Source organism: Dreissena polymorpha, chromosome 6, assembly GCF_020536995.1.
Source record: "Dreissena polymorpha isolate Duluth1 chromosome 6, UMN_Dpol_1.0, whole genome shotgun sequence".
In the NCBI taxonomy this organism is placed as follows: Eukaryota; Metazoa; Mollusca; class Bivalvia; order Myida; family Dreissenidae; genus Dreissena; species Dreissena polymorpha.
In genome coordinates, this window is record NC_068360.1 from 58,761,202 (window position 1) to 58,785,462 (window position 24,261).

At 34.1% G+C, this 24,261-nt stretch overlaps 1 protein-coding gene across 1 annotated transcript in view; it reads right to left on the minus strand.

Moving 5' to 3' along the window:
- The window catches only part of LOC127835289 (transmembrane 9 superfamily member 2-like), a 33,705-nt gene extending 28,986 nt beyond the window's left edge, over positions 1 to 4,719 (minus strand). Inside the window, exon 1 of the mRNA XM_052361638.1 lies at positions 4,504 to 4,719. Within this exon, the coding sequence (XP_052217598.1) occupies positions 4,504 to 4,617 (114 nt within the window). The 5' untranslated portion in view covers positions 4,618 to 4,719. The remainder of the gene's footprint in view (positions 1 to 4,503) is intronic.
- Between the last annotated feature and the right edge of the window lie 19,542 nt (positions 4,720 to 24,261).

A 24,261-nucleotide genomic window follows, 5' to 3' on the forward strand; every position in this document is an offset into this window, starting at 1 on the left:
ATTCCTAATCAAATCTAGATGACAATTTTCCCAATTACATGTACAATAAAGAAGTTTTCTTTCAAAATCATAAACAAAACGTTTACAAACACTAATGACATTTAGAGTGACTTCCCTTTATCCATTATGTTATATAGCATGCGCTTAACGACTCAGATGTTAACACATTTAGTTTGAGGATTCTTCTACCAACCTTTACAGCCATTAAGTGCCAAATGTTCCGCATGACTGTGCAAAAATTAACAGGAAATGCAAACTACACATTCTAATCCAACTCCAGTGCTTTCCGTAGGATTTTTTTAGGCGCCCTGGGGCTGATAGGGGTGGTTTGGGAGGGGTGTCCCCTTCTGACGTTGATTTTTTAATTAGTTTAACGTGTCAATTCATGTTCTGTGGTGCGTTATAACTCAGAGAAAAACAGTTTCAAAAGACGTCATTTGGTGCGCTATGACTTTTCAAGAAAATCTTCCAGTCATTTAAAAATATATATAATTTTGTATATTGTTCAATTGTTTTTAAACTTTCCCGCACAAATAGTAAAATCCTGACTCGAAAATTCCCCAATACATCCGTTTTAACCAGACTCTATTACTCTATACTATCTACTTTTCAAGTTTCTATTTATTACCCGATAATCCCGTTTATTCCTTTTTATAAATCACTTTCTGGTAAATATTTACGATAAAAGGTCTCAATTATTTCTTTAACACAAACCTTGCCATTTTTCTATAGAATCAAATAAATTTTAAGTGACTATTTAAAGATTTGATGAAATATTGCCTCTGAACATGCGCCAATCCCCTGACGTGTTGTGTGCTTGTTAAAACGCTCAATACACAACGCTTTCTATGCAAATGATGCGACATTGTACATGCTGCATAATTTTCGCGCTCTTTTTAATTGACAAAAAGATTCGACACAAAATAAATTTGCACTGCTAATTTGAAGCGAGAATATTTTAACGTTGCTGTAACATTTACATTCAGAAGTGTGTTTCAGATTAAGAATGCGTTAACATTGACTTACGGGAATGGGTTTCGGATTACAAATTTAATTATTCCCATTTGAGATTTCAACAAACATTAACAGTTGCGTTATGAATTCAAGGATAATTTGTTTAAACACTTAACGAGTAATACGAAAAAATGTTTTGACGGAATTATGCATGAAATTCACGCTGTCCACAGGAGATTACAGCCGGTTGCCGTCATCAGTCTTCTAACTACTAAGTAACTGGCTAAGATTTCTGTGACATCACGAGTTGTCTGCATGATTTAACTGCAGGCATTACCTGCCTACTGTTGTCGTTCATACGAAGCGTGCGCTTTCATTGGCCAATATTGATTTTCTAATACAGCTACGCTCTGCCTTTAGTTCGGTAAAGCGACAAAGGATCGTTCATTGACTTCAAAATTTTCGGCGAGGTCGATAACGCTTTGATCTTAAGCTGCAATAACTGTCAGAATACACTGATCGGAAAATTTCAGGCGCCCGCAGACTCTGATTTCGAAAATCAAGCGCCCCGCTGAGGGACCGTTAAATTGCCTGTGGAAAGCACTGGCATGCTAATACCTTAACATTGGCTAATAAATCAAAGTACTTCCACCTACAACTTTGAAACTTCATATGTAGATGCACTTTGATGAGTTCTACATGCCACACCCATTGGGTCACTAGGTCAAAGGTCACTGTGACTTCTAAAAAAAAAAAAAAAACTGACAAGCTTTTATTTATTCATAACTGCACCCGCAGCTGAGCTTCGGCATCAGTTGTGTGGTGCTCTTGTTGTGAAAATAGGTTAGTTCCTTAGGGTCTTAGGTGAGCGCCTTTGGGCCGATGGTCCTCTTGTTGGGTTACTCCACTGGGTGCTGGACGTTTCGTGCCACTACTAGTTCGTGCCACTGATATTTGTGTAGGAGGGCATTGGACGTTTCGTCCCACTGATAATATATAGGCGGCTAGGTGTGAATAATACCGTTAAGGTGTGAATCATAACAGGAAACTTTCGCACCTTTGATTGTAACATCTGTTCAAGATTGTTTTATTTCATGATTGTTTAAGACTCAATTTACATGCTTAATATAATACATTAACAAAAAAGTACATGAAACATTTTCAATACATTGACATTTGCCATATCAAAAGTGAATGCATACAATATAAGGACATCAGCATCCATAGTGAACTCTACTTTCTCCGGCACCTCTGGAGTAACATCTATAGGGATATCCACTATCATTCGGCTACATTCGCAACATTTCCACGTAACGAGGACATTCCCTTTCACCATTTTTCGATACTGTCGAAGACTGATACCAGTTTCACATGTCAGATGCTAACATCTTTCACATACATCGCATGGGATGGCTTTATCTTCTTCACTAACATTCCGTGCACAGTACACACAAGGATATTTGAAAGCCATTACTGGTTTTGTGAATTCAACAAACAACACACGTATTATATTATACTTTAGGTTCAACTGACTTTATTTACTCTTTCAGTGTTAATTACACAGTTTGTATCATAATTAAAGCGGTGAGTTGTTAACTAATTGGTTACTAATTGGCCATTAAAGGCCCGTGTCTGTACATTTAAGGCCCAAGTCCGTAATGAATTGTTTGCTAATTACTTAAAGGCACATATCGCTAATTGATAGTTTGTGAGTCGATAGTTAAGCATAAGCTTTTCCTAAAAGTAAAAGACTGACTTCATTTTAAATGGTTTTATTGTTCATTCATGTTATATTATTATATATGTATATAGTTCATACAAATGAAGCATAAAAATAACAGCTCTTCAAGTTTAATATTTATTAAACATAATGAACATAATGAACTACGCACAAATGTTTTTTTAAACTAACAATAAATCATTTTATTTTATTTTTACAAACACATGATGCATAACAAAATAACACTACTTTATGTTTTATATGTATTGAACGTAATGAACTGTTTTATAAATATGTGTATACTTACAATAAATCATTTTAATGTTTGTTCTTTATAATTATAATTGTCAACATTGTTGTAATTTTCTACATTAATATACACCCCAATATCATTCACACCTATACGGAATTATTCACACCTATCCGCCTATATATAATCAGTGGGACGAAACGTCTACCTCTTTTCAATACAAATATCAGTGGCACAAACTGGTAGTGGCATGAAACGTCCATAAACCCTAACGCTTAATGGGTCAAGGTTTCCCCGGGTACTACTTCCCTGTACCCCAGGTACTTTGAAGTATACTTCACCGAACACCGATTTTCAAATGATATTTTTGGGTACCCCAGTATACTTACAAGTACCCCTTCTTTAAAAAAAAAACGTACCCAAAATAGTTTGTACCCAATTTTTTTTTAAACCAATTGTTTTAGCACCCAAATTTTCTTCGGAACCAAAATGTTTGTACCCATTTTTTTTATTACCAACATTTTTTATTACCCACAATTTTCATACCCACATATGTTTTCGTACCCAATTATCTCAAAGAGGTCACCTGAGGATGTTGAGAGAACTTGTTACAATTTATCTATCTATCTCATAGTACTGCCTCACGCCTCTCGCGAGTATTATGGGCAGGGTGCGCGTTGGCTGTTAGTAAAGTAAAAGAGTAAAAGCTGAGAAAGGTATCTTTCAGCAAGTTAAGAATTTGTGCAATAATAAGGATAGTGTTGTTAGGTTGTTAAGAGATTTAAAAGTCATATAGTATACAAGGGGTAAAAAATGGATAAAAGCAATTCCCATGGGTTTAGTGGCTAAGTTGGGCTACTGCCTGCTTGAAGCTCTCAAGGTCAGGCAGCATTGCGACGGGGTGGGGTAACCTGTTCCACAATACTGTGGTGTGGGGGAAGAAAGAGTACTTAAAGTAATCGTAACCTGTATGGACTTGACGAAGACTGAGGGGATGCATGTGTCTGTTTAACCTGGTTGGGGCTTCAAGATAAGATGGGAGGGATATGGCCACAAGATGGTGGTAGACTTTGTAGAAAAGGACGAGTTTGGCATCTATGCGTCTGTTCTCAAGGGTGCGCCAGTTGAGTGTATTTTGAAGTTGTGTGACACTGGTGTAATGGGAGTAGTCATTTTTTACCCATCTGACTGCTCGCCGCTGAATCATTTCTATGTTGTGTTTGTTAACCTGAGTGTGTGGTGACCATATGGGGGAAGCATATTCAAGTTGGGGACGTACTAGTGTTTGATAGGATAGTGATTTGACCTTTTCATGTTTTGTCTTGATGTTACGTTTGAGGAGACCTAATGTTTTGTTTGCATTTGTTGTGATCCTGGAGATATTTAGAAGTGTTTGTGTTTACTAAACTTAATCGTTATTAATAACGATTGTTTGCCAGATAAAAAAATCAATATGAGAAAGTTCCAGTGGTAAAAAAAGTAAAATTCGAGCCTTATAATATTTAACATTAAATGTACGTTACTACGTCAAACCAACCACAACTCCAGTCTCAACTCACAACTGACATTTATTCTGTACCTTGCAATTTTCAGTAACAGCATTAGCGGGGCAATAGGTCTGTGGCGCCAACCCAGGTAAATAGAACGCTCGCGTCAGCCATACGCAACAGCTGATTATGAATAGTCGTTTCATATTTATTTCCGTGGGCTTTAAACAGATTCGGTGAATATTTGTTGTCGAAATGTTGGCCAGTGGTCTAAACACGTCATCCGGCTATGATACGCATGCGTCACATCTACGATAATTTATGCCGTATAGTAAATCACGGTTACAATACAGTATAAATTCTTCGCACGTAATTAATTTGTTTCGGTTTCCGGATTTCACAGTGATTGGTATACGCGCTGCTCACTTAGACGAACCTGATTCAATTTCTGTCCCCGGTACACGTAAACTTAGTGGTCGTCATACTACACAGATAGGGTTTCTGTCGGGTAGCCCCCTAAACAGCGAAAGACCACACCAAAGTGGAATGTGTTTGAGTTTGAGCTAAAACTAACAATCTTGAAATTGCAGCTTTAAAGCAAAGACCTATAAAATACTATTATAGGTCTTTGTTTAAAGCTACATTCGTCTCAATGCTAGTGAGTCTGGTAAATTGAATAAGGTAGGATTGCTTAGATAAATTATGCAGTCATATTCGCTGAAGGACCGCATAAACTGCAAAATGAATGCACACTGGTTCGGAGCAAAGATCTTATCAAACTCGTCCCAATGCAACCAAATGGTAGAGATCGATTCAAATATTCAGCCTTTCTCGTTGTGAGCAGACGTTGTTTTGTGCTCCTAGTTCTATAGTTACGAGCATATTTTTCCAAAGAAAAATTATACTACTAAACCAAGCGAAACTTTCAAAAGAAAATTATATTTATGGACAAATGGTACAGTGTTTCAATAGTAAAGGTATTTTTTAATTTATGGTAGAAAAAGGATTTGAAAAGAAAACATATGCGTTAATAAGTACATGAGCACCTCTACGTTGGTCATATCTGCTCACTTTACGTTTTGACAAATGACTGCCTCGAAGAGAAATCTATGCTGTTAACCAGACCCACTTAAAGAAGCCTTTTCACATATCTTGGCATTAAATTGTATTGAAGTTTGTCATTAAATGCTTTATATTGATTAATGTAAACATTGGATCTGAAAACATCCTGTACAAAATCAAGAATATTTTTTTTAAGTAACCCACAACAGGGCTCGACCCACTGACCCCTAACTTCCTTAAGTAAATGTCTGCCATTCGGACCACTCGGCCAACCGTGCTCACACAATGCAGGATGTTTTTTTTTTAACTTTATATAAGCAATTCTCATAGTTTCACAAAATATAGCTACAGCAACAGAACTCTCCAAATTATTCAATCGTTTCGCGTTGCAACACTTTATAAATTTCAGTTTAAATCGTCATAAGATGCGTACAATGGCTATTTTAGAGCATGACACATGTTCAGTATTACTGTTTCTTCACAAATATTATAACTGAAACGAAAATTTGCGAATCTGAAACAACTTTTTTTAATTTTGTCAATTTACTAAAACGTGAAAAGGCCCATTTAAAGGGATGGTCAAGAAGACTGCTGTTCACGAAAAAAGAAAAGTTCTAAAACGCCGTCATTAAATGCTTTATATCGATAACTTTAAACATTGGATCCAAAAATATCCAGTAAAAAAACAAGAATAAAATTAAAAAAAGAACAAATGTAACCCTAAACAGGGCTCGACCCACTGACTCCTGGAGTCCTGGAGTAAAGAGTCTCCCATATAGACCTCTCGGCCAACCATGCTCATACAATACTATACGTTATATAAGCAATCCTTGTAGTTTCACAACATATAACGACAACAACAGAACTCTCTAAATTACCTGTTAGTCATACTCAGTAAAATTGTATTACCGAATTTACTGAAAATATGAAAACTTAACAACATTTTTCAAGTAATGGAATATACCAGTCGTGATATTTTAATTAATATAAACTAATAATTGTAAAAAATACGGTATTTTAAAACTTTTCGTTTTTTGGTGATATATAGCAATCTAGGTGACAATCTATTTAAGCTTACATCGAGATATTAAAGCAGTGTGTGTAGGAGACTGGATTGATTCCGCATTTAATAATCATCTCTTTTTAATGAAAATACTCTGTGCGTTATCTTACAAGCTCACTTGAAAAGAACGTATCTGGACCTATGAACCATTCGTTGTTTGTGATGTTGACTATTATTTGCATTGGAGTGCATATACAGTTTATATTAGTTTTGTTCTTTAATCTATCTTCTCTTATCGATATGTATATATGTGTAAGCTTTGTATACAATTGAATGTGTAATTAATGCTTCGCAAGAACTTGAGAGAATTCAGTACGTATACAAAAATGTTAATTGATTGTTATTTACATACTTTCACACGTAATACAAGGAGGGGCGAGTCGTCGTTATTAAATAAAGAGAAAATCGTCTTTAAATATGGGACCAGTCGGTAGGAAACACATAGGAGAGGAACGATAAGTATCTATATGTATTATATATATATATATATATATATATATATATATATATATATATATATATATATAAATTTTATATATATATATATATATAATGTATGTGTCAAAAAACCCATTAAATCTTGTGTGTTTTGCATAATAAACAGAACATGCATTCATACTGTACCAATAATATTAAGAGCGCGGATCGTCATAAAACAAAGAGCGTTTTTAAATTAGGGGTGATTCGATAAAGGGGGAACCGTTATGTGGGCGAGTAGGTAAACATTGATTCTTTAATTTGTTTAATGAGGAGTTTTATTAATGGTCAATTTACCCCACCCAGACAGTTATTCAAACATGTTAAAAGACACCTTGCTTTTTATAGTATTATCGTGCACCTACGGAATACCGGTAGGAAATTCGTGGTTACACATTAAAATCCAGAGGGCGACAATGCAATAGTGCGATAGTACGATGGGGACAATGCGATAGTACGATGGCGACAATGCGAAAACGCGATAGTTCGATGGCGACAATACGATAGTACGATTGCGACAACGTAATAGAACAATGGCGACAATGCGGTAGTCTTATCGTACTGTCGCCATCGTATCATCGCATTGTCGCCATGGTACTATCGCATTGTCGCCATCGTACTATCGCGTTGTCGTCATCGCATTATCGCACTGTCGCATTGTCGCCATCGTACTAACGCACTGTCACCATCGTATATTTTCGCGCTGTCGTCATCGTATTATCGCACTATTGGATTGTCGCATTTTTGCCATCGTACTATCGCACTGTCGCAATTGTATTGTCGCACTGTCGCCATCGTACTATCGCGTTATCGCATTGTTGCCATCGTATTATCGCATTGTCGCCATCGTACTAGTTATCGCATTGTCGCAAACGTACTATCGCATTGTCGCCCTCTGGAATTTTATGTGTAACCATGATGGCATTTACGGTATTCCGTATGCACCCGACTGGGTTTGAGCAGATTGTATTGGTATTGTTACCTACTTTTTTGACGATGCTGGAACAGCATCGTCTAAGGTATGATAACCATCAAAAAATTCTTCACAATGGCGACCTATGTAAAAGACCGAGCCAGTCTGATTGAGATAACTCGATTTTTCTAATCGAAATACATCGACCTCGTTGATTTTCATTGATAACATTCTCCTAGCAGAGTTGTCGTTCGTGTTTCAACATTCAACAATGGCCGCCCCATGAGAGTCTCGAGTCAAAACTTTCTTACTGCATAAATTGGCTTGTTTCGCTATTTAGAAACTGTCATTTATGATATATGAATTATTTATTCACTAAATCTCCACTAATGACAACAATGAATGGAATTCGAAGCATATATTCGATGTGAATGGATCACTTTCTACAACAATGGCTTCGCCCATGAGAGACTTGATAACACTCGTGTCAAAACTTTCTTACAGCTTAAATCGGCTTGTTTCGCTATTTAGTAATGCAACAATAAATGGAATTCGAAGGATATATTCAATGTAAATGAAGCACTTTCTGGATCTCGACAGCTTGACAAGGCAAAACTGGCATACTGATGATACTGGTAATTTTAGATATCAATTTAAGTCACATTTTGCTTTATAAATTTTGTTCGAGCATTTTGCGACTTATTGAATGGCTATGATACCCGAAATCAACATGTCATATGGGATTTGCATATCACCAAGCTGTCCTGAAATACAACATTGATTACAAACTCTTTACTCAAATTACTGGTTTGTATGAATTCTTTCTTCTTTCTATTTAAGTAGTTGATATCATTATAGGACAAATAATTAGACGTAATTTACCGTTTAGTCCATGTATATCGACCTCATATTTATATGAGTAGATATTAATTATGTTGAAGGGGCCTTTTCACAGATTTTGACATGTTTTGAAGTTAGTCATTAAATGCTTTATATTGATAAATGTAAACATTGGATCTTAAAAGCTCCAGTTAAAAATCCAGAATAAAATTCTTAAAAAAAAGTAGTCCGCAGCAGGGCTCGAACCAGTGACCCCCTTAGTCCTGGAGTAAAAACGCATTAGCCTGCTCAACTATTCTGCCAAGTATAAATGGTTGACGTATTTTATACCTAATATAAGCAATCTTTGTAGTTTCACACAATTAAACAACAACAACATAACTCTCCAAATTATACAATCGTTTCGCGTTGCAACGCTTTATAATTTTTAAATCGTTAAAAGGTGCATATAATGGCTATATTAAACCATGGTAAATGTTCAGTAATACTGTTTCCTAAAAATAACATAACTAAAACGAAAATTTGCGAACCCGATACAACTTTTTAAATTTTTGTCAATTTACCAAAACGTGAAAAGATCCCTTTAAAGTTAAAGTGATAGTATGGGCATTTTGCACTGTTGAATTGAGCTGAAAAGAATTAACAGATCAAAAGAGTTAGTTAAATTGTGGTTACTGATCAATTTTCTGCAACTCATATTGCTACTACTTGTTTATCAAAATATATTTTATATTCGATATTCTTACGTGACCCACCCAGTCCTGTAAGCCGAAATGATCCGTAAAACAAAATTGTGTCTTTGTGTCGTATGAACGAATCTGCACTAAAACTAAATTTAGGTTCAAAACGTACATGCATGATCAGTTGTCAAATGAAAGTACGGTCGATATTCAAATGCATTATTTTTCTCCTTTCGGGATATTGTTTTAGTATGTTGATGCTGCATTAACATATAAGTGTATATGAAGTGCAAACACCAAAAATAAACAACGGTTGCGATAGACAACTTTAAACTGTTAGACGCCCATAATATCACTTTAAATGAACTGTATCCAAGTAAAAGAGACATAAAGGCGAATGTGGCTAGTTTAGAGCCAGTTCAGCCTTCAGTTGCTTGAAAGCTGTTTGCTTTAGAGCGGTTTTCTGACAATGACAAATAGTTTAATTGGATACTGATTAGACTGCCCTTTTCATGTGACCTGGCTAATTAAATTCAGAAGCCTGGTAACAGTTTAACGTTAACTTCTACTTCGTACTTCCTACAGTCAATTGCTGACTATAACAGGAAGGCCTATTTTAGGCAGATGTGGACATTTTCGAGTCCGTTTCCTGGGAAGAACCAGTACTTGGTGTCTGTGGAGGAGATAATGAGATTGCTCCCCGAGTAGGGAGCGAACCCACGAACTCCCGATCGCTAGGCGGACACCTCATCCACTACACCACCGCGACCTTAATGTTACCAATTTGTCAGACCAGGGCCTGGATTTTGAAATCTAGAACATGCATGGTCAGAAGATGTCATTTAAGATTTTACATTTTTTCAAACACATACAAATGCATACAAATATAAAAAGTAAAATGCACTAAGTCAGCATTTGACTTCGTCTGCTGCCTTGGCACACCAGGTGTTTCGGTTGCAATAGTTCGATGGACTCACTACTTGGATGTGTAGTTACATTATTTACAGTATATCAAACAGTATTTAGCATGAACCAATGATTTTTTCAAACATAAATAATTGATATTAAATGCTTGAAGGAATACTATTTAAGGTTTAAGAAGGCATTTTCTTTTTGTTTTAAAGGATATCTTTGAAAATTATGTTTTTTATGATTTTTTTTGGCAACAAGGGGTAACGCATTTAAAAAAAATGTAATTAATTTTCTGACAAAAAACTGGTACCATGAGTAGCATGAAACAATATTTTTTTTTAACATTTGTAATTGATGAAAAATGATTGCAAAAATAATATCTATGGTCTAATTAAGCCTTTTTTATTTTATTTTAATAGGTTACTTTGAAAATTATATTTTTCATGATTTTTTTTTTGCAACCAGGGGTTATGAAATTTAAAAAATGTTACTGGATTTTTAGACCAAAACTGGTACTATGATAATACTATGATGCACTTCGCCAAAACATTGATAATTATATTGTTTATTCTTGAAAATGTATTTCCCCTATTCACTAAAAATAACACTTTTGATCAGAAAAATTCATATATAATGGTATTTACTTCTATTTTCAAGGAGCATAATGCCTCTTTTTAGTTGTATTCAGCCACAAGTTCTTGTCAGCCACTTAAGGGTTATATGTTGCCTTTCTTTTACTAAATGCAAAATAATTCTACACTTTGAGACATTCATAAAATATTTTATGTCTTTACAACACCGACAGGCTAATAAATTTATATATCAAGTACTTCCATACTAACAGGACCATTCTAGGCGGGCAACCTAGCAACCTTTATTTGTTCATATCTTCCTATCAATCTGTTATATGTGTTACGAATCATTTGTTCGGAGAACATTTAATGTTTGTTATAACTTTTAAATAATTCAATGTTCAAAGTGATATTGTTATTGACCGATAAACCATCATACTGATTAAAAAGGAATATTTGATTAATTATTTGCATTTTATCTTACAAAAGAAATATTTGCCTAAATGTTTTTTAAACTATAGAGAAATCTATATAGAATTAATAATTGACGACGATTATAAAAAAAAATGAAATGAAAGTTTAAAGATGAAAATAAATAATGCAAGTTTTCTCAGATATTCGTAATAATTTCCAATATAATTGAGTGTCTGAGCAATGTGGATGAATGAATATATCGGATAAAACGAACACTTGTCTACACTTGAATTATGATTTATTTTTCAATATTTTATGCACTTAAATTTAGCTTTAATGCGTTTTTATAAGCATTTATAGACAGTGTCCCTCCCCAAAATCAAGGAATTATTACTTGTCATTCATTTGTGTTATTGTATACAATAAATTGGTGATGGAATATTTGAGAAAAACATTAGAAACGAAACTTGTCAGTGATGAAATTTTCCATATGGTTATGGAAATTACCGATCGTCGGTTTCAGAAAAACAATACGTCTCGGTTTCCAAACATATGATGGTTGTGCCCAAAGATTTTGGTGTTAATGAACATTATTGATTTATATTTTAATAATTTCGATTCTCATTTGATTAATAGGTAATTTCAAGGCTGATAAACTTGAAATATGCAAGCTATCCTTTCGTTTTGCATATGTCTGTCGATACATCTGTACAATCGGTAATTTCCGTAACCACTCGTTAAATTGTAGCAGACACAAGTTTAAATAAAAAAAAATGTTTTACACTAATATTCTACCTCCTTCTTGCTAAAAACTAATGCATGAATGATTTAAAAGTAATAATGCATCTTTTTTCAGCCAGGAACACTGTCTATGACCGCGAAAAATAACATAAGAAACTTTTTGATTTACGATATTTACTTTATAAATAGCTTGCATGCGGCATGACATTGCATGTTCCGCAAGATAAATATCTCGACTTTATTTATTGGATGATTTCATCCAATCAGAAAATAGCTTTTAAACGTAATTTAGACCCATGTTTAGCGAGATAATTAAGTACCACTTTTTATACACTGCCAAATTATGACATAACAAGTTGCCTCCCTTGTTGGTTCATGCTACTGTATTATTATGCCCCCCTTCGAAGAAGAGAGGGTATATTGTTTTGCACATGTCGGTCCGTATGTCCGTCCACCAGATGGTTTCCTGATGATAACTCAAGAACGCTTATGCCTAGGATCATGAAACTTTATGTGTACATTTATCATGACTCGCAGATGACCACTATTGATTTTGAGTTCACTATGACAAAGGTCAAGGTCACGGTGACCCGAAATAGTAAAATGGTTTCCGGATGATAACTCAAGAACGCTTATGCCTAGGATCATGAAACTTTATAGGTTCATTGATCATGACTCGCAGATGAACCGTATCGATTTTCAGGTCACAAGGTCAGAGGTCAAGGTCACGGTGACCCGGAATAGTAAAATGATTTCCGGATGATAACTATAGAACGCTTATGCCTAGGATCATGAAACTTCATAGATACATTTATCATGACTCGCATAACCCCTTTTGATGTCATAAGGTCAAAGGTCAAGGTCACGGTGACCTGAAATAGTAAAATGGTTTCCGGACGATAACTAAACAACGTTTATGCCTAGGATCATGAAACTTCATAGGTACATTGATCATGACTCGCAGATGACCCCTAATGATTTTCAATTCATTAGGTCAAAGGTCATGGTCACAGTGACTCAACTGTGAAAAATGGTTTCCGGATGATAACTCAAGAATGCTTACGCCTATGATCATGAAACTTCTTAGGTTTATTGATCCGGACTCGCAGATGACCCCTATTGACTTTCAGGTCACTAGGTCAAAGGTCAAGGTCACGGTGACTTGACACAGTAAAATGGTTTCCGGATGATAACACAAGAAAGCTTACGCCTAGGATCATGACAATTTATAGGTACATTGATCATGACTCGCAGATGACCCCTATTGATTTTCAGGTCATTAGGTCAAAGGAAGGTCTCAGTGCCAAAAAACGTATTCACACAATGGCTGCTACTACAACTGACAGCCCATATGAGGGGCATGCATGTTTTACAAACAGCCCTTGTTTCAAAAATGTTTTCATGTAGTATACTTATATTGATATTTAAAAAATTGATGAATATGTATGATAGACTTTACTGAAATCATTTTAATGATACTGAAATCATGATAGTTAATTAATACTGATAATTATTTTAAATATTTTGCTTGATACAATCATGCACATCTATATCAAATGAGGCCATACTGTTACTTCAGTGATGAATTTCAGTGAATTAAATTAAATCCAAAATATAAGTAACTCCTATATCTCTCCCGCAGCGCGCACACCTTAACATCCTGCTGTGTACCTATCCAGATCCAGATAAAATATATGATACATAATTATGTATCATGTTGTTCAGAGGGGATGAATTTACCTCTGTTGCATCAATGTATTGGTTTACTTCTTTAATCAGTGTGTTTAAAGATATATAAACATAGCTCCAGGGTCTTTGCTTCAGGCAATGAATATTTCATATACTGATCTCTTTTTCAAATTGATATTTTAACTAGTTCCTACATTCAATACAGTCAGAGATATGTTAAGTAGTATCTGTACACATTGGTTGATTAAATTTGTACATCAAATATTATTTTTTAATTGTTTTAAAAAGATATATTTCAAATGTTCATACTAGAATAATTTAGAACCTTAGTCATGTCACGGAGATCTAGAGTCCGTGGTCATGTGGTAATTAAACATTTTAAATATTACCACTTTTATATGGAGTCCTGACCAGATCTCAAATGCATATCCCTTTTCTCTGTCACCTTGGTCATCTCTTATCAAAATGGCAAATTATATGCAGAACCGTTCTTTATACACAATGGTTGAATGAAAAAAAATGACATCCTTTTCACATGGAAATTTCACTTTGACAGTCATGGAAAACGAGCCTGCACAACACAGATCAAAAATACTTTTTATTTGTGGATAATCCCATATTTTGAAACTCTTATGTGCATAAATATCTCAGGTCTTCATGAAATAAGGACAACAAAAATGTTTTTTAAGTCCTTAATTGCCCTGGCTATAGTTATCAGATCATTATAAGCTGAATTATGTCATATGCTTTGTGTATTGTAAACCTACACACAATATTGCAGGTACATGATAGCAATAAATAATAACAAAGCCATCCATACTATAAAGGTCAATGGCAAAGCATGTGAGAAAAATTTGAACGCATTTAGTGTAATCACACAACGTGCTCATGGTGAGCTTTTGTGATCACTTTATGGCCGTCGTGAGCCGTCAACATTTGCCTTGTTAACTCTGTGGATGCCACGTTTATATTCCAATCTTCATAAAATTTGGCCAGAATATAAGTCTCAATTATATATTGGATCAGTACGAAAATGGTTACAATTGGTTGAAAAACATGGCTGCCAGGGGGTGGGGCATTTTTTCTGATATTGCTATAGTATAACATTGTTAACACTCGAGAGGTCACATTTATTTTCCGATCTTCATGAATTTTGGTCACAATATTTGTCCCAATAATATCTTGTTATCTCAGGTGAACGACTTTGGGCCTTTCAGGCCCTCTTGTTTGTTCATCTTACCATTTGAAGAAAAGATATCATTGCACAGATGTCTTTTACTTTTAGAATGTTTTATGCTGCATTTCTTATGTGGCTTGTTCGGGGTATATTGTTTAGCACATGTCGGTCAGTCGGTCCGTCCACCAGATGGTTTCCGGATAATAACTCAAGAATGCTTAGGCCTAGGATCATGAAACTTCATAGGTACATTGATCATGACTGGCAGATGAACCCTATTGATTTTCAAGTCACTAGATAAAAGGGTAAGGTCACAATGACTAGAATGCTTAGGCCTAGGATCATGAAACTACGTAGGTACATTGATCATGACTGGCATATGACCCCTATTGATGTTCAAGTCATTAGGTCAAAGGTCAAGGTCACAGTGAGTCAAAATAGTTTAATGATTTCCGGATGATAAATCAAGAATGCTTACGTCTAGGATCATGAAACTTCATAGGTACATTGATAATGACTTGCAGATTACCTCTATTGATGTTTAGGTCACTAAAGGTAAAGGTCAACGTGACTCAAAACAGTAAAATAGTATCCGGATGATAACTCAAAAATGCTTACGCCTAGGACCATTAATCTTCATAGGTACATTGATCATGACTGGTAAATAACCCTTATTGATTTTCAGGTCACTTGGTCAAAGGTCAAGGTCACAGTGATTCATAACAGTAAAAAGGTTTCCTGATGATAACTCAAGAATTGTAAGGCCTAGGATTATGAAACTTCATAGGTAAATTGATCATGACTGGCAGATGATCCCTATTGGTTTTCAGGTCACTAGGTCAAAGGTCAAGTACACAGTGACAAACATGTATTCACACAATGGCTACCACTACAACTGACAGCCCATATGGGGGGGTCATGCATGTTTTACAAACAGCCCTTGTTTGTCTTATGTTGGTAAATGTTCATCTCGGTCAATTCTAGGTTAAGTTTGAAAGTAGGTCATATGTGGTCCAAACTAGGTCAACAAACCAAATCACAGAAAAGGTTAGTGAACACTCCAGAGGTCACATTTTCTTCCAGATCTTCATGAAAATTGGACAGAATGTTATCTCGATGAAATAAAGTTTCAGTTTGAAAGTTGGTAGTTTGTCAAAAACTAGGTCATTAGGTCAAAATATAGAAAACTTCCTTTACCTTTCTACAGATCACATTATCTTCCTGATTTTCATGTTAATTGCTTACAATGTCCATCTTAATCAAATCATAAGCTGAATTTGCAAGTTGGTCATGTGCAGGCTAAAGCTAGGTTGCAACTTAGTTAAATCATACACAAGTTTTTGACACTAAAGAAGGAGTTTTGGGTGAACGATACAGGGCTATCTTGTTTTAGGACAGCCTGTAGTAAGAAAGGGAAGGTATTGTTTTTGTTTCAAAAGTAACATTTTATTGATATTGGAAGAAACTGAGCAATTATATGATGTCATAGTTTTGGTCATTTTGCTCACTTGTCATGATGTGGCAAGGTGAGCTTTTGTTATTACTCTTTGTCTGTTGTATTCTATCCAAAGTTTATTGTGAACACATAAGATATCATTTTGTAATGTTTAAATTTGGATGTCACCTCTTTGTCAGATTCTTATTAAACTAGTCACATCTATGTCATTTTGGGTTTCATATTCTATCAAAAATTAGGGCATTAGGTCAAATATAAGAAAAGGTCTGTTAAAACTTTAGTGGTCACATTCTCCCTTTGATCCTCTTGTAAATTGGTTAGAACATTATTTTAAATCATTTCAAAGTCAAGCTTAAAAATAGCATATTCAACATTTAGGTCACAAGGTCTAGTCTCAGTGATTAACAGGTCACGTTCCAAAGTGGGTGATGTGCTTCCAAGCATTTGATCAATTACTAAAATAATTAAAATCTATGTTAACACTTCCATTTTTTACCTGATCTTCATGGCAGTTGATCAGAATGTTCAAATAAATAAAAGTAGGAACTCGGTAACAAGGCTCAACTAGATCGGATAGACGCAAATAGTTTGTTCATACTCACAATGTCTTTTTTTCTATATCTTCGAGAAAAATTAGTTACCACCTCTAGGAAACAATCAGTTTCAGATGAGCCACATTGTGCTGTTAAAGCTATCTATGTATAGTAAAGATTGTTACAAAACCTTGTTTATCAATAAAAATAAATGAAAAAATGGCTTTCTCAAAGTTATAGTCTTGGATGATATATTCCTCAACCTATAATCTACGACAATCTTTTGAGAAGAAAAACAAAATTTGACTATTATTATACCCCAACATACTGTGATTGGGGGCTAGCACAGGAAATCTCAATTATGTTCCTCGAAAAATAATGGGTTAGCATATTGTTGTTGTTTTATCAAGTTATCTGGACTATTACTCCCAAAAGAATTGTTAGTTCAAATATGAGATATTTAGGTAAATAAATCTCATTGAAGGGAGTGCAGTGTCCAAGAACGAAAACGATTGCACCACAACCATTATCTATTGACCTGCGGATAAATGACAAGCAATAAAAATACACAATTGCGGTGATGTAGATTAACTTAAATGGATGCTTATTTATTTTATGCTTTCCGGTGATCTATACAGAAATATCAGTGAAATAAACTGGTATTTCACTGTTTTAAACAGTGAAAATATCGATATTTTTCGCTTTTTTTCTGGAAAAATCGATATTCCACCGAATCCAACAAATATCCTCTATATATCCATCCTCTTCAAAAGCATCGTCAAACCAGTACTTTGATTCTCAACCTCCGCGCAGAGATTTGACTGGAACGTAGCTGGATCAAATCACTGCCTTCATAACCAGCCACGTGGCACACTAATTTTACCGGTGTTATTTTTACTTTTTTAAAATTAAGATTTTTTTTTATTATTAGGAACCTTAACTAATACAATATTTTTAAACTGTAAAAGAAAATGATTCTGCTTTTCAAAATATTATACTTAAACAAAAATCTGTTTTTGTGATGGCAGAGATTGTATGTGAGAGCAGGGAACGACAGCTCTGCGTGGAGACAACACTTACTATTCTGTATGTGTTACTTTTATCAGCTTTTATCAGCTGATCGCTGTTTTGCTGAAATTTGAGCGGGTAAGTCGGATATCAATATTGATGCCTTGATAATATTTCCACCGATTGCACAAGCGAGGCAGTGAGTGTAGGAAGGAAAGATCGGCAAATAGCAGCCATATGATTCCAAATTTAAAACAAAATGGTAAAAAAAATGTTTGTCGTGTGATTGAATGTTTTCTTAGTTCTGGCTACAAATGTACTATAACTTTAGACGGCGCCTTTTCATAATTTCTGACATTGCGCGACATATGGGTATGGGGACGTTTCCATAGCAAAGTCTACTAGAATTGGACAGCTGATGACACTCATGATTAACACTCCATCTTAACAATGCTTTTTAATGCAGAACTTTCGAAAAATAGGGAGCTTTATTGGATAGACAGATATTTTTTAAGCGCATAGCTTTTTATAAACAAAATAATGTCTAAAAAATACTCTTAATATTTTTTTCGTTACACAATGTGGCATGTAAAGCCAAATTGAAATCAAATGTGAATTGACAATCTTGCGGTATTTTATGGTCATACTACTTTTAATCTATTTTTAGTAAAAAACATGTGCTCTAACTGTTTTGAAAAAATCATGTTTTAATGCAGTTTCACCTCTCTGGTCTATGTTATTTGAACAAATAGTCTCTATACTTATTTACATAAAAACGGAATGTATGTACTAGAATTAACATCAATACTAAAACAATGTGTATGCTGCTTTGGTTGTAGTTATTGAACAACAAATGCTAAACGTAAAATGAAAAAAAATTGTTGACAAGTCTGATTATGCGGTCAAGATTCAAGATTGATTACAAAATATTGGAATGAAACTCTCGCCAAGTCTTAAAACAACAATTGCGGCCAATAATAATAAACAAAAAATCCATTTAATCGCACCATGCTTTTCCTGAAATGGGACAACTGGAAGAATATTTTATACACTTACCAGTTCATTCAGCAATATGTATAATATAATAAAAAATATTTAAGAGAAATATGACAATCTGTCAACAAAGTACAAAATCAAGACTGCACAGAGCCAAGCTGCTTTAACATTAATTCAATTCTAAACATGATTTTTTAAATAAATAATAAATCACCATACAAGTTATGTTCATGCCTTTCCCCAGGCTCTTTAAGCACAAGGGCACCCATGTGCCTAAATCTTTAATTTATTAAAAAAATTTAATTTAAATTTATGATGCTTTAATTTAATATAATAAAATACATAAAAATAAAAAGATTCAACAACTTTTTAAAGGCTGATTAGTTTAAATATATTTGATCAATTATTGCACTTTCTTATGAACAGTAGCATTGATTAAGTGACTAAAAATTAAACAAATTCAAAGGGGTAACCCATTTCCCAGTGATTCACACATATTTCCCCCTGTGCTTTAGCAACTTTCTGGAGAAAGGCATGATTTGCTGATACCAAAAATAGTAGTGCATGTCCTTGTTTTGTTCCATGTCACTATCATTTATTCAGGATATTCAGAAGGTATAGCAATGCATCAAAGTACACACATTTGTAGCATGATTTCAAATGACATGATTTTTTTAAAGATATTCTTTGCAAATGCAGAGGATGAGTTTAACAATAGAAAATCAACAAGAGAAAAAGGGACAGTGGGGTGTAAAGTCGAATGTCCTTACATTTTGCTTTCGTACACTTGTATACTTGTCCATAATTTATATCTGATCAAAATAAAATTGAAAACACAACTTGACTTTATTTTAATTCGTCGTGTTCAGCTTTATTTATTTTTCAACATACAGTACCATACCGATAACTTATTTTGTGAGTCTCTTTTCATTCTAAACAACACTAAATATACATGTACATGCAAGCACTTCAGTACAAAATATTCTAGCATGAAAATTTGATCTTAACATTTTTTGTATAGGAATGACGTTAATGAATTCTATATGAATGGGTATATATTGCACTGTTAAATGTAAAAATTGATTGCAAAAAAGTTTATATATTAAATAATTACTGTGACAATTTATTAATTTAGATAATAAATAATGTAAAGACTAATAATGCATGTTGGTATTTTTTGTTTAAAAAAATTAATTTATATTGTGAATAATTTGTATATAGGGCCTATTGTTCCACAAGCTGTTTCAGAATATCACCTTGGTTGGAAATATAAAACTAAAAAAAGTCACGATACATGTATATTACCTTAAAAATGTGTCTAAATTAAATCTTTTTATCAAAATTAAACATCACACAATCCCAGTAAACCTGTTTAAAGGAAAGTGTAAGAAAATTAGACTGTTTCTAATACATCATACTTTATCATATTTGATTATATCTTTAAGTGGCAATAAGACCTAGAACTGCAGTTTATAGATTTATAGTTTTAAGCATTGTGAGGCAAGGTTGTGGAACAAAGGAGGTGTTCCCGATTCTAACTCTAAGACTAAGGAATCTTGGAAAGTATGCTATTCCTAATTATTAAGACGTCTATAAAATTATGCAGTGTAATGTTGTTGTAAAAAGGATGATAAGGAAAACAGAAATAAACATCTTCTATTATACACGAAGGTTAGTCAATATATTAAGAACTTGATAATGACCAATAGCATGATCCCACTATTGTGGCAATTCCAAATTACCAGGTTACCGGTAACCATTAATAGTAATCAAGTAATTAACTACATGTACACATGTATCTAACAGCATGATTATAGGCACTGGCCCTGATAGCAAGGGGTCAAAGATTCGAGTCCCGGATTGGCTGTACAATTTTCCCATCCTGCAACATTTGATGCCCAATGTGGGACCATGGTACACGAAATTCTCAACAAAATCTGTCCGTGGTTTAAATGGATTAGGTTTACACTGATCCCTGTGACTTGAATTCTCGAACAAATTCCAGCTTGGCAGAGGAGAATGTCAGTGCACGAAATTAGTTATTGTCACTAAAGGGGAAATGTTTTGTGGCGCCCTGATTAGCACAATCAGAAGAGCAAGGCATCCCAGGTTTCAATCCCGTACTGGCTGCACAATTTTCTCATCCTGTGTCATGTACACATACAATAGAAGTAGCATTACTTAAGTAATTAATAGTATTTGGTTAGTATTAAAATAGTCTTATTTATAAGACGCGTAAATATTTTTTTATACGGGACTAAATGCTTTGAAACTCCAAATATTACCAATATAAAAAGTAGCTTAATATTTGAGAGCGTCAACATGTTAGACTAGTATTAAACCACAGTTAATAAAGTTGACTAGCAATATTTTAGAAATACACATGCACATTTGTTTATGTGGTAATTATTTACCGTACATACAATGGTTCAGCAAGCCAGGGACGTATACAAACGTCCCTGAGTATAAAACATGCATATCAAAAATAATTATTATTAAAAAAAAATGCAAAATAATTTCCAGCAGGCAGACTTACGATATATTCGCATAGGCAGCTATTTCATTTACACATTTAACATAAACATAAACGATATGAAACTTTCAATGCGTGTGTAGACAAACACAAGCTTTTCATCAACATTAGGCCTTTGTTTACATTTTAGCGGAGTGATGCTATCTGCGTAATTAGGCATAAAATTAGTTCTCATTATTGTTATTAAATATGTCGATAAATTAACAATATATGCAGGTTTTAAAGGTATTTACTTTGAAATATTATGACTGGGTCCTAGATATTTCCGTGAACGAGCGTACAATTACTTTGATGAGTTTTGCCAAGATTCCTGGCAATGGGCCCGTTGCAGAGATGTATGTTGAGGCACGAACGACAACTCTGCTAGGAGAATGCTTTATTAGGTCAATGTTTGCAACAGAGGCAGGATAAAAGTCAATTCGCTGTTTGTGCTTCCTTTAAATATGCCTATATGACAAAACTTTAAATTATGCATTGATGTGTGAAAGGTTGGGTTTAAGCTGTAGATTAAATGGTTCACTCAAAATTAGCACACTTAATTAAATCTACCCATCAATCGACAAGAAACTATGGATTACTGTATGCTATTAGCATCTGTTTCAACCACTGGGTAATGCATGTTAAAAAATCGCCCTTTTCAAGCTGTTAAATACCATCACATGTTTGGGAATTAATAAAAGTAATATAATAATGATATAATTGCAAAGAAAATTATACACGAGTATTTCATATTAAAATATTGTATGTCCTGTTTTTGTCGAGACAAAATGTGGTTTAACCTGTTTTAGCACATTTATAGATAGACGGAGTCATCATCAATATAATGTCTTTCATTACCGTCGTGAACATCAGCAGCAGCAGCATCCCACACACTGTTATCAACTCCATAATCACCATTACTAGCAGAAGCATCAGTAGTGGGATCATCATCAACAACACCAACAGAGTCATCATCGGGACACTATAACCATCATAATTATCACCATGATTCATCATCACAACGATCTTGATATATCATCGTTATTATCGTCATCATCGTCATTATCATCATCGACATCATAATACTCACCCTGCTATTTATTTTTTCACGTGGTAACTACGGATTGTTGACGAGACAACTGGCGGATTTCGTTATTTGCAGAATAAAAATGCGTAGCCATTATTATTGTATTCATTAGCAACTGAAAGAAATAATTTGGGTATTTCGTACAATTAAGCGGGTTGTAGATGGCACAAAGGATAGCCTATTTCGAAAAGTTCGCAATTTGAAAGAATTGAGAATGATCCATTGCTGGATATGTCCTCCGTAGTTTTAAACGGATTAGGTAAATTATTCTTTAGTTTTAAACGGATTATGTAAATTATTCTTTAGTTATTTTTTAATCAACAAACAATCAATTTCTATTTGTACACTTTATTTGCACACCACTTGTTTAATATACACAATAATCACTTATAGTACAACTAAATAAATACGATATTTGACATTTTTACGAGCAACATCGAACATATTAATATCGTAACACTTTAAATGCAGGTTTACTGCTGATGTAAATAACAGTGGTATAATTTTTTTGTCAATATTATTTAGACTCCATTTTATTAAAAGCATGTATTTTGTTCAAATACACATGTTTGGATAGAAAACATTTATACTTGCATTTTATTAAAAAAAAATTACATGTTTCGAAAAAAAAACCTATATGCCTGCATTTTTTGAGAAAATATATGACATGGTTTGATAAAAAATATACCTGCATTTTGGAAAAAAAATGCATATCTGGATTGAAAACATGTTTACTGGCATAATGTCAGAAAAAAGAAATACAAATTAACATACACACAATCCAAATAATTAATGACAAATGAATATTGGGCAAGGCGCTTAAATCTTCTGACGTGGATCTACATCATCTTTATGCACAGGACAATTATATACATATGTACTTTCATTTAAAAATTATTTAAAATGTTAAGAACTACGTTTAAATGCGAAGCAGATATACACATGGTAGGTGAAGTCAACTTAAAACAAAACTCAATAAGATTATAAGAATGTGTAGCTTCTCCAATCATACTTAAAGACGATAGAGATCACACAATAAACATTCCAATAGCTTAAAGGCTAATTTAGTACCAAAACATGTATGTGATAAGGTTCTATAATGAAGCGAGTCCCTTAATACTTTCAGTGTGATGCCTTTTTTGCGTTAACACGTTAGTCATCTCCCACTATACGTAGTCAAATATCAATATAATGTACACAAAGTAGTCACTTGCACGCTGTCATTGCTTTGTAATTAAGGCAGGCATTTTAATAGTGCCCATCACTATTCCAACATTAAATCAACTGGAATAAAATCATACGACCCTTGATTAGCTGTTTGTTACAAGCGTCAAGCTTTATTCGACATTTAATCTATAGCTCACATCATAGATTTGCCCATGTCTAAATTGTCTGAAGACAAACAAATTGCATCATCCGGCGTCCATGTATCCTTTTCTTGACTACAAACCATACTGGCGTATCCGCTTTCAGTGTCATCTGTTTCTTCATCATTCATTTTTGCAAGTTCAGAAGCGTATGCGCAATCTGGACGATCACCCACATCGACGAAAATTACGCAGTTTCGCCCTTCCTTGATTTTGGACATTACAAACTTCTTTTCTATTTTGTCATATGACAGAAAGCAGTGTGTAAAATAAAAACACAAAAACATTATACACAACGTGTGATTTGTGCTAATAAATGAGTGAAACACATGAATGTACATGACGAAATAG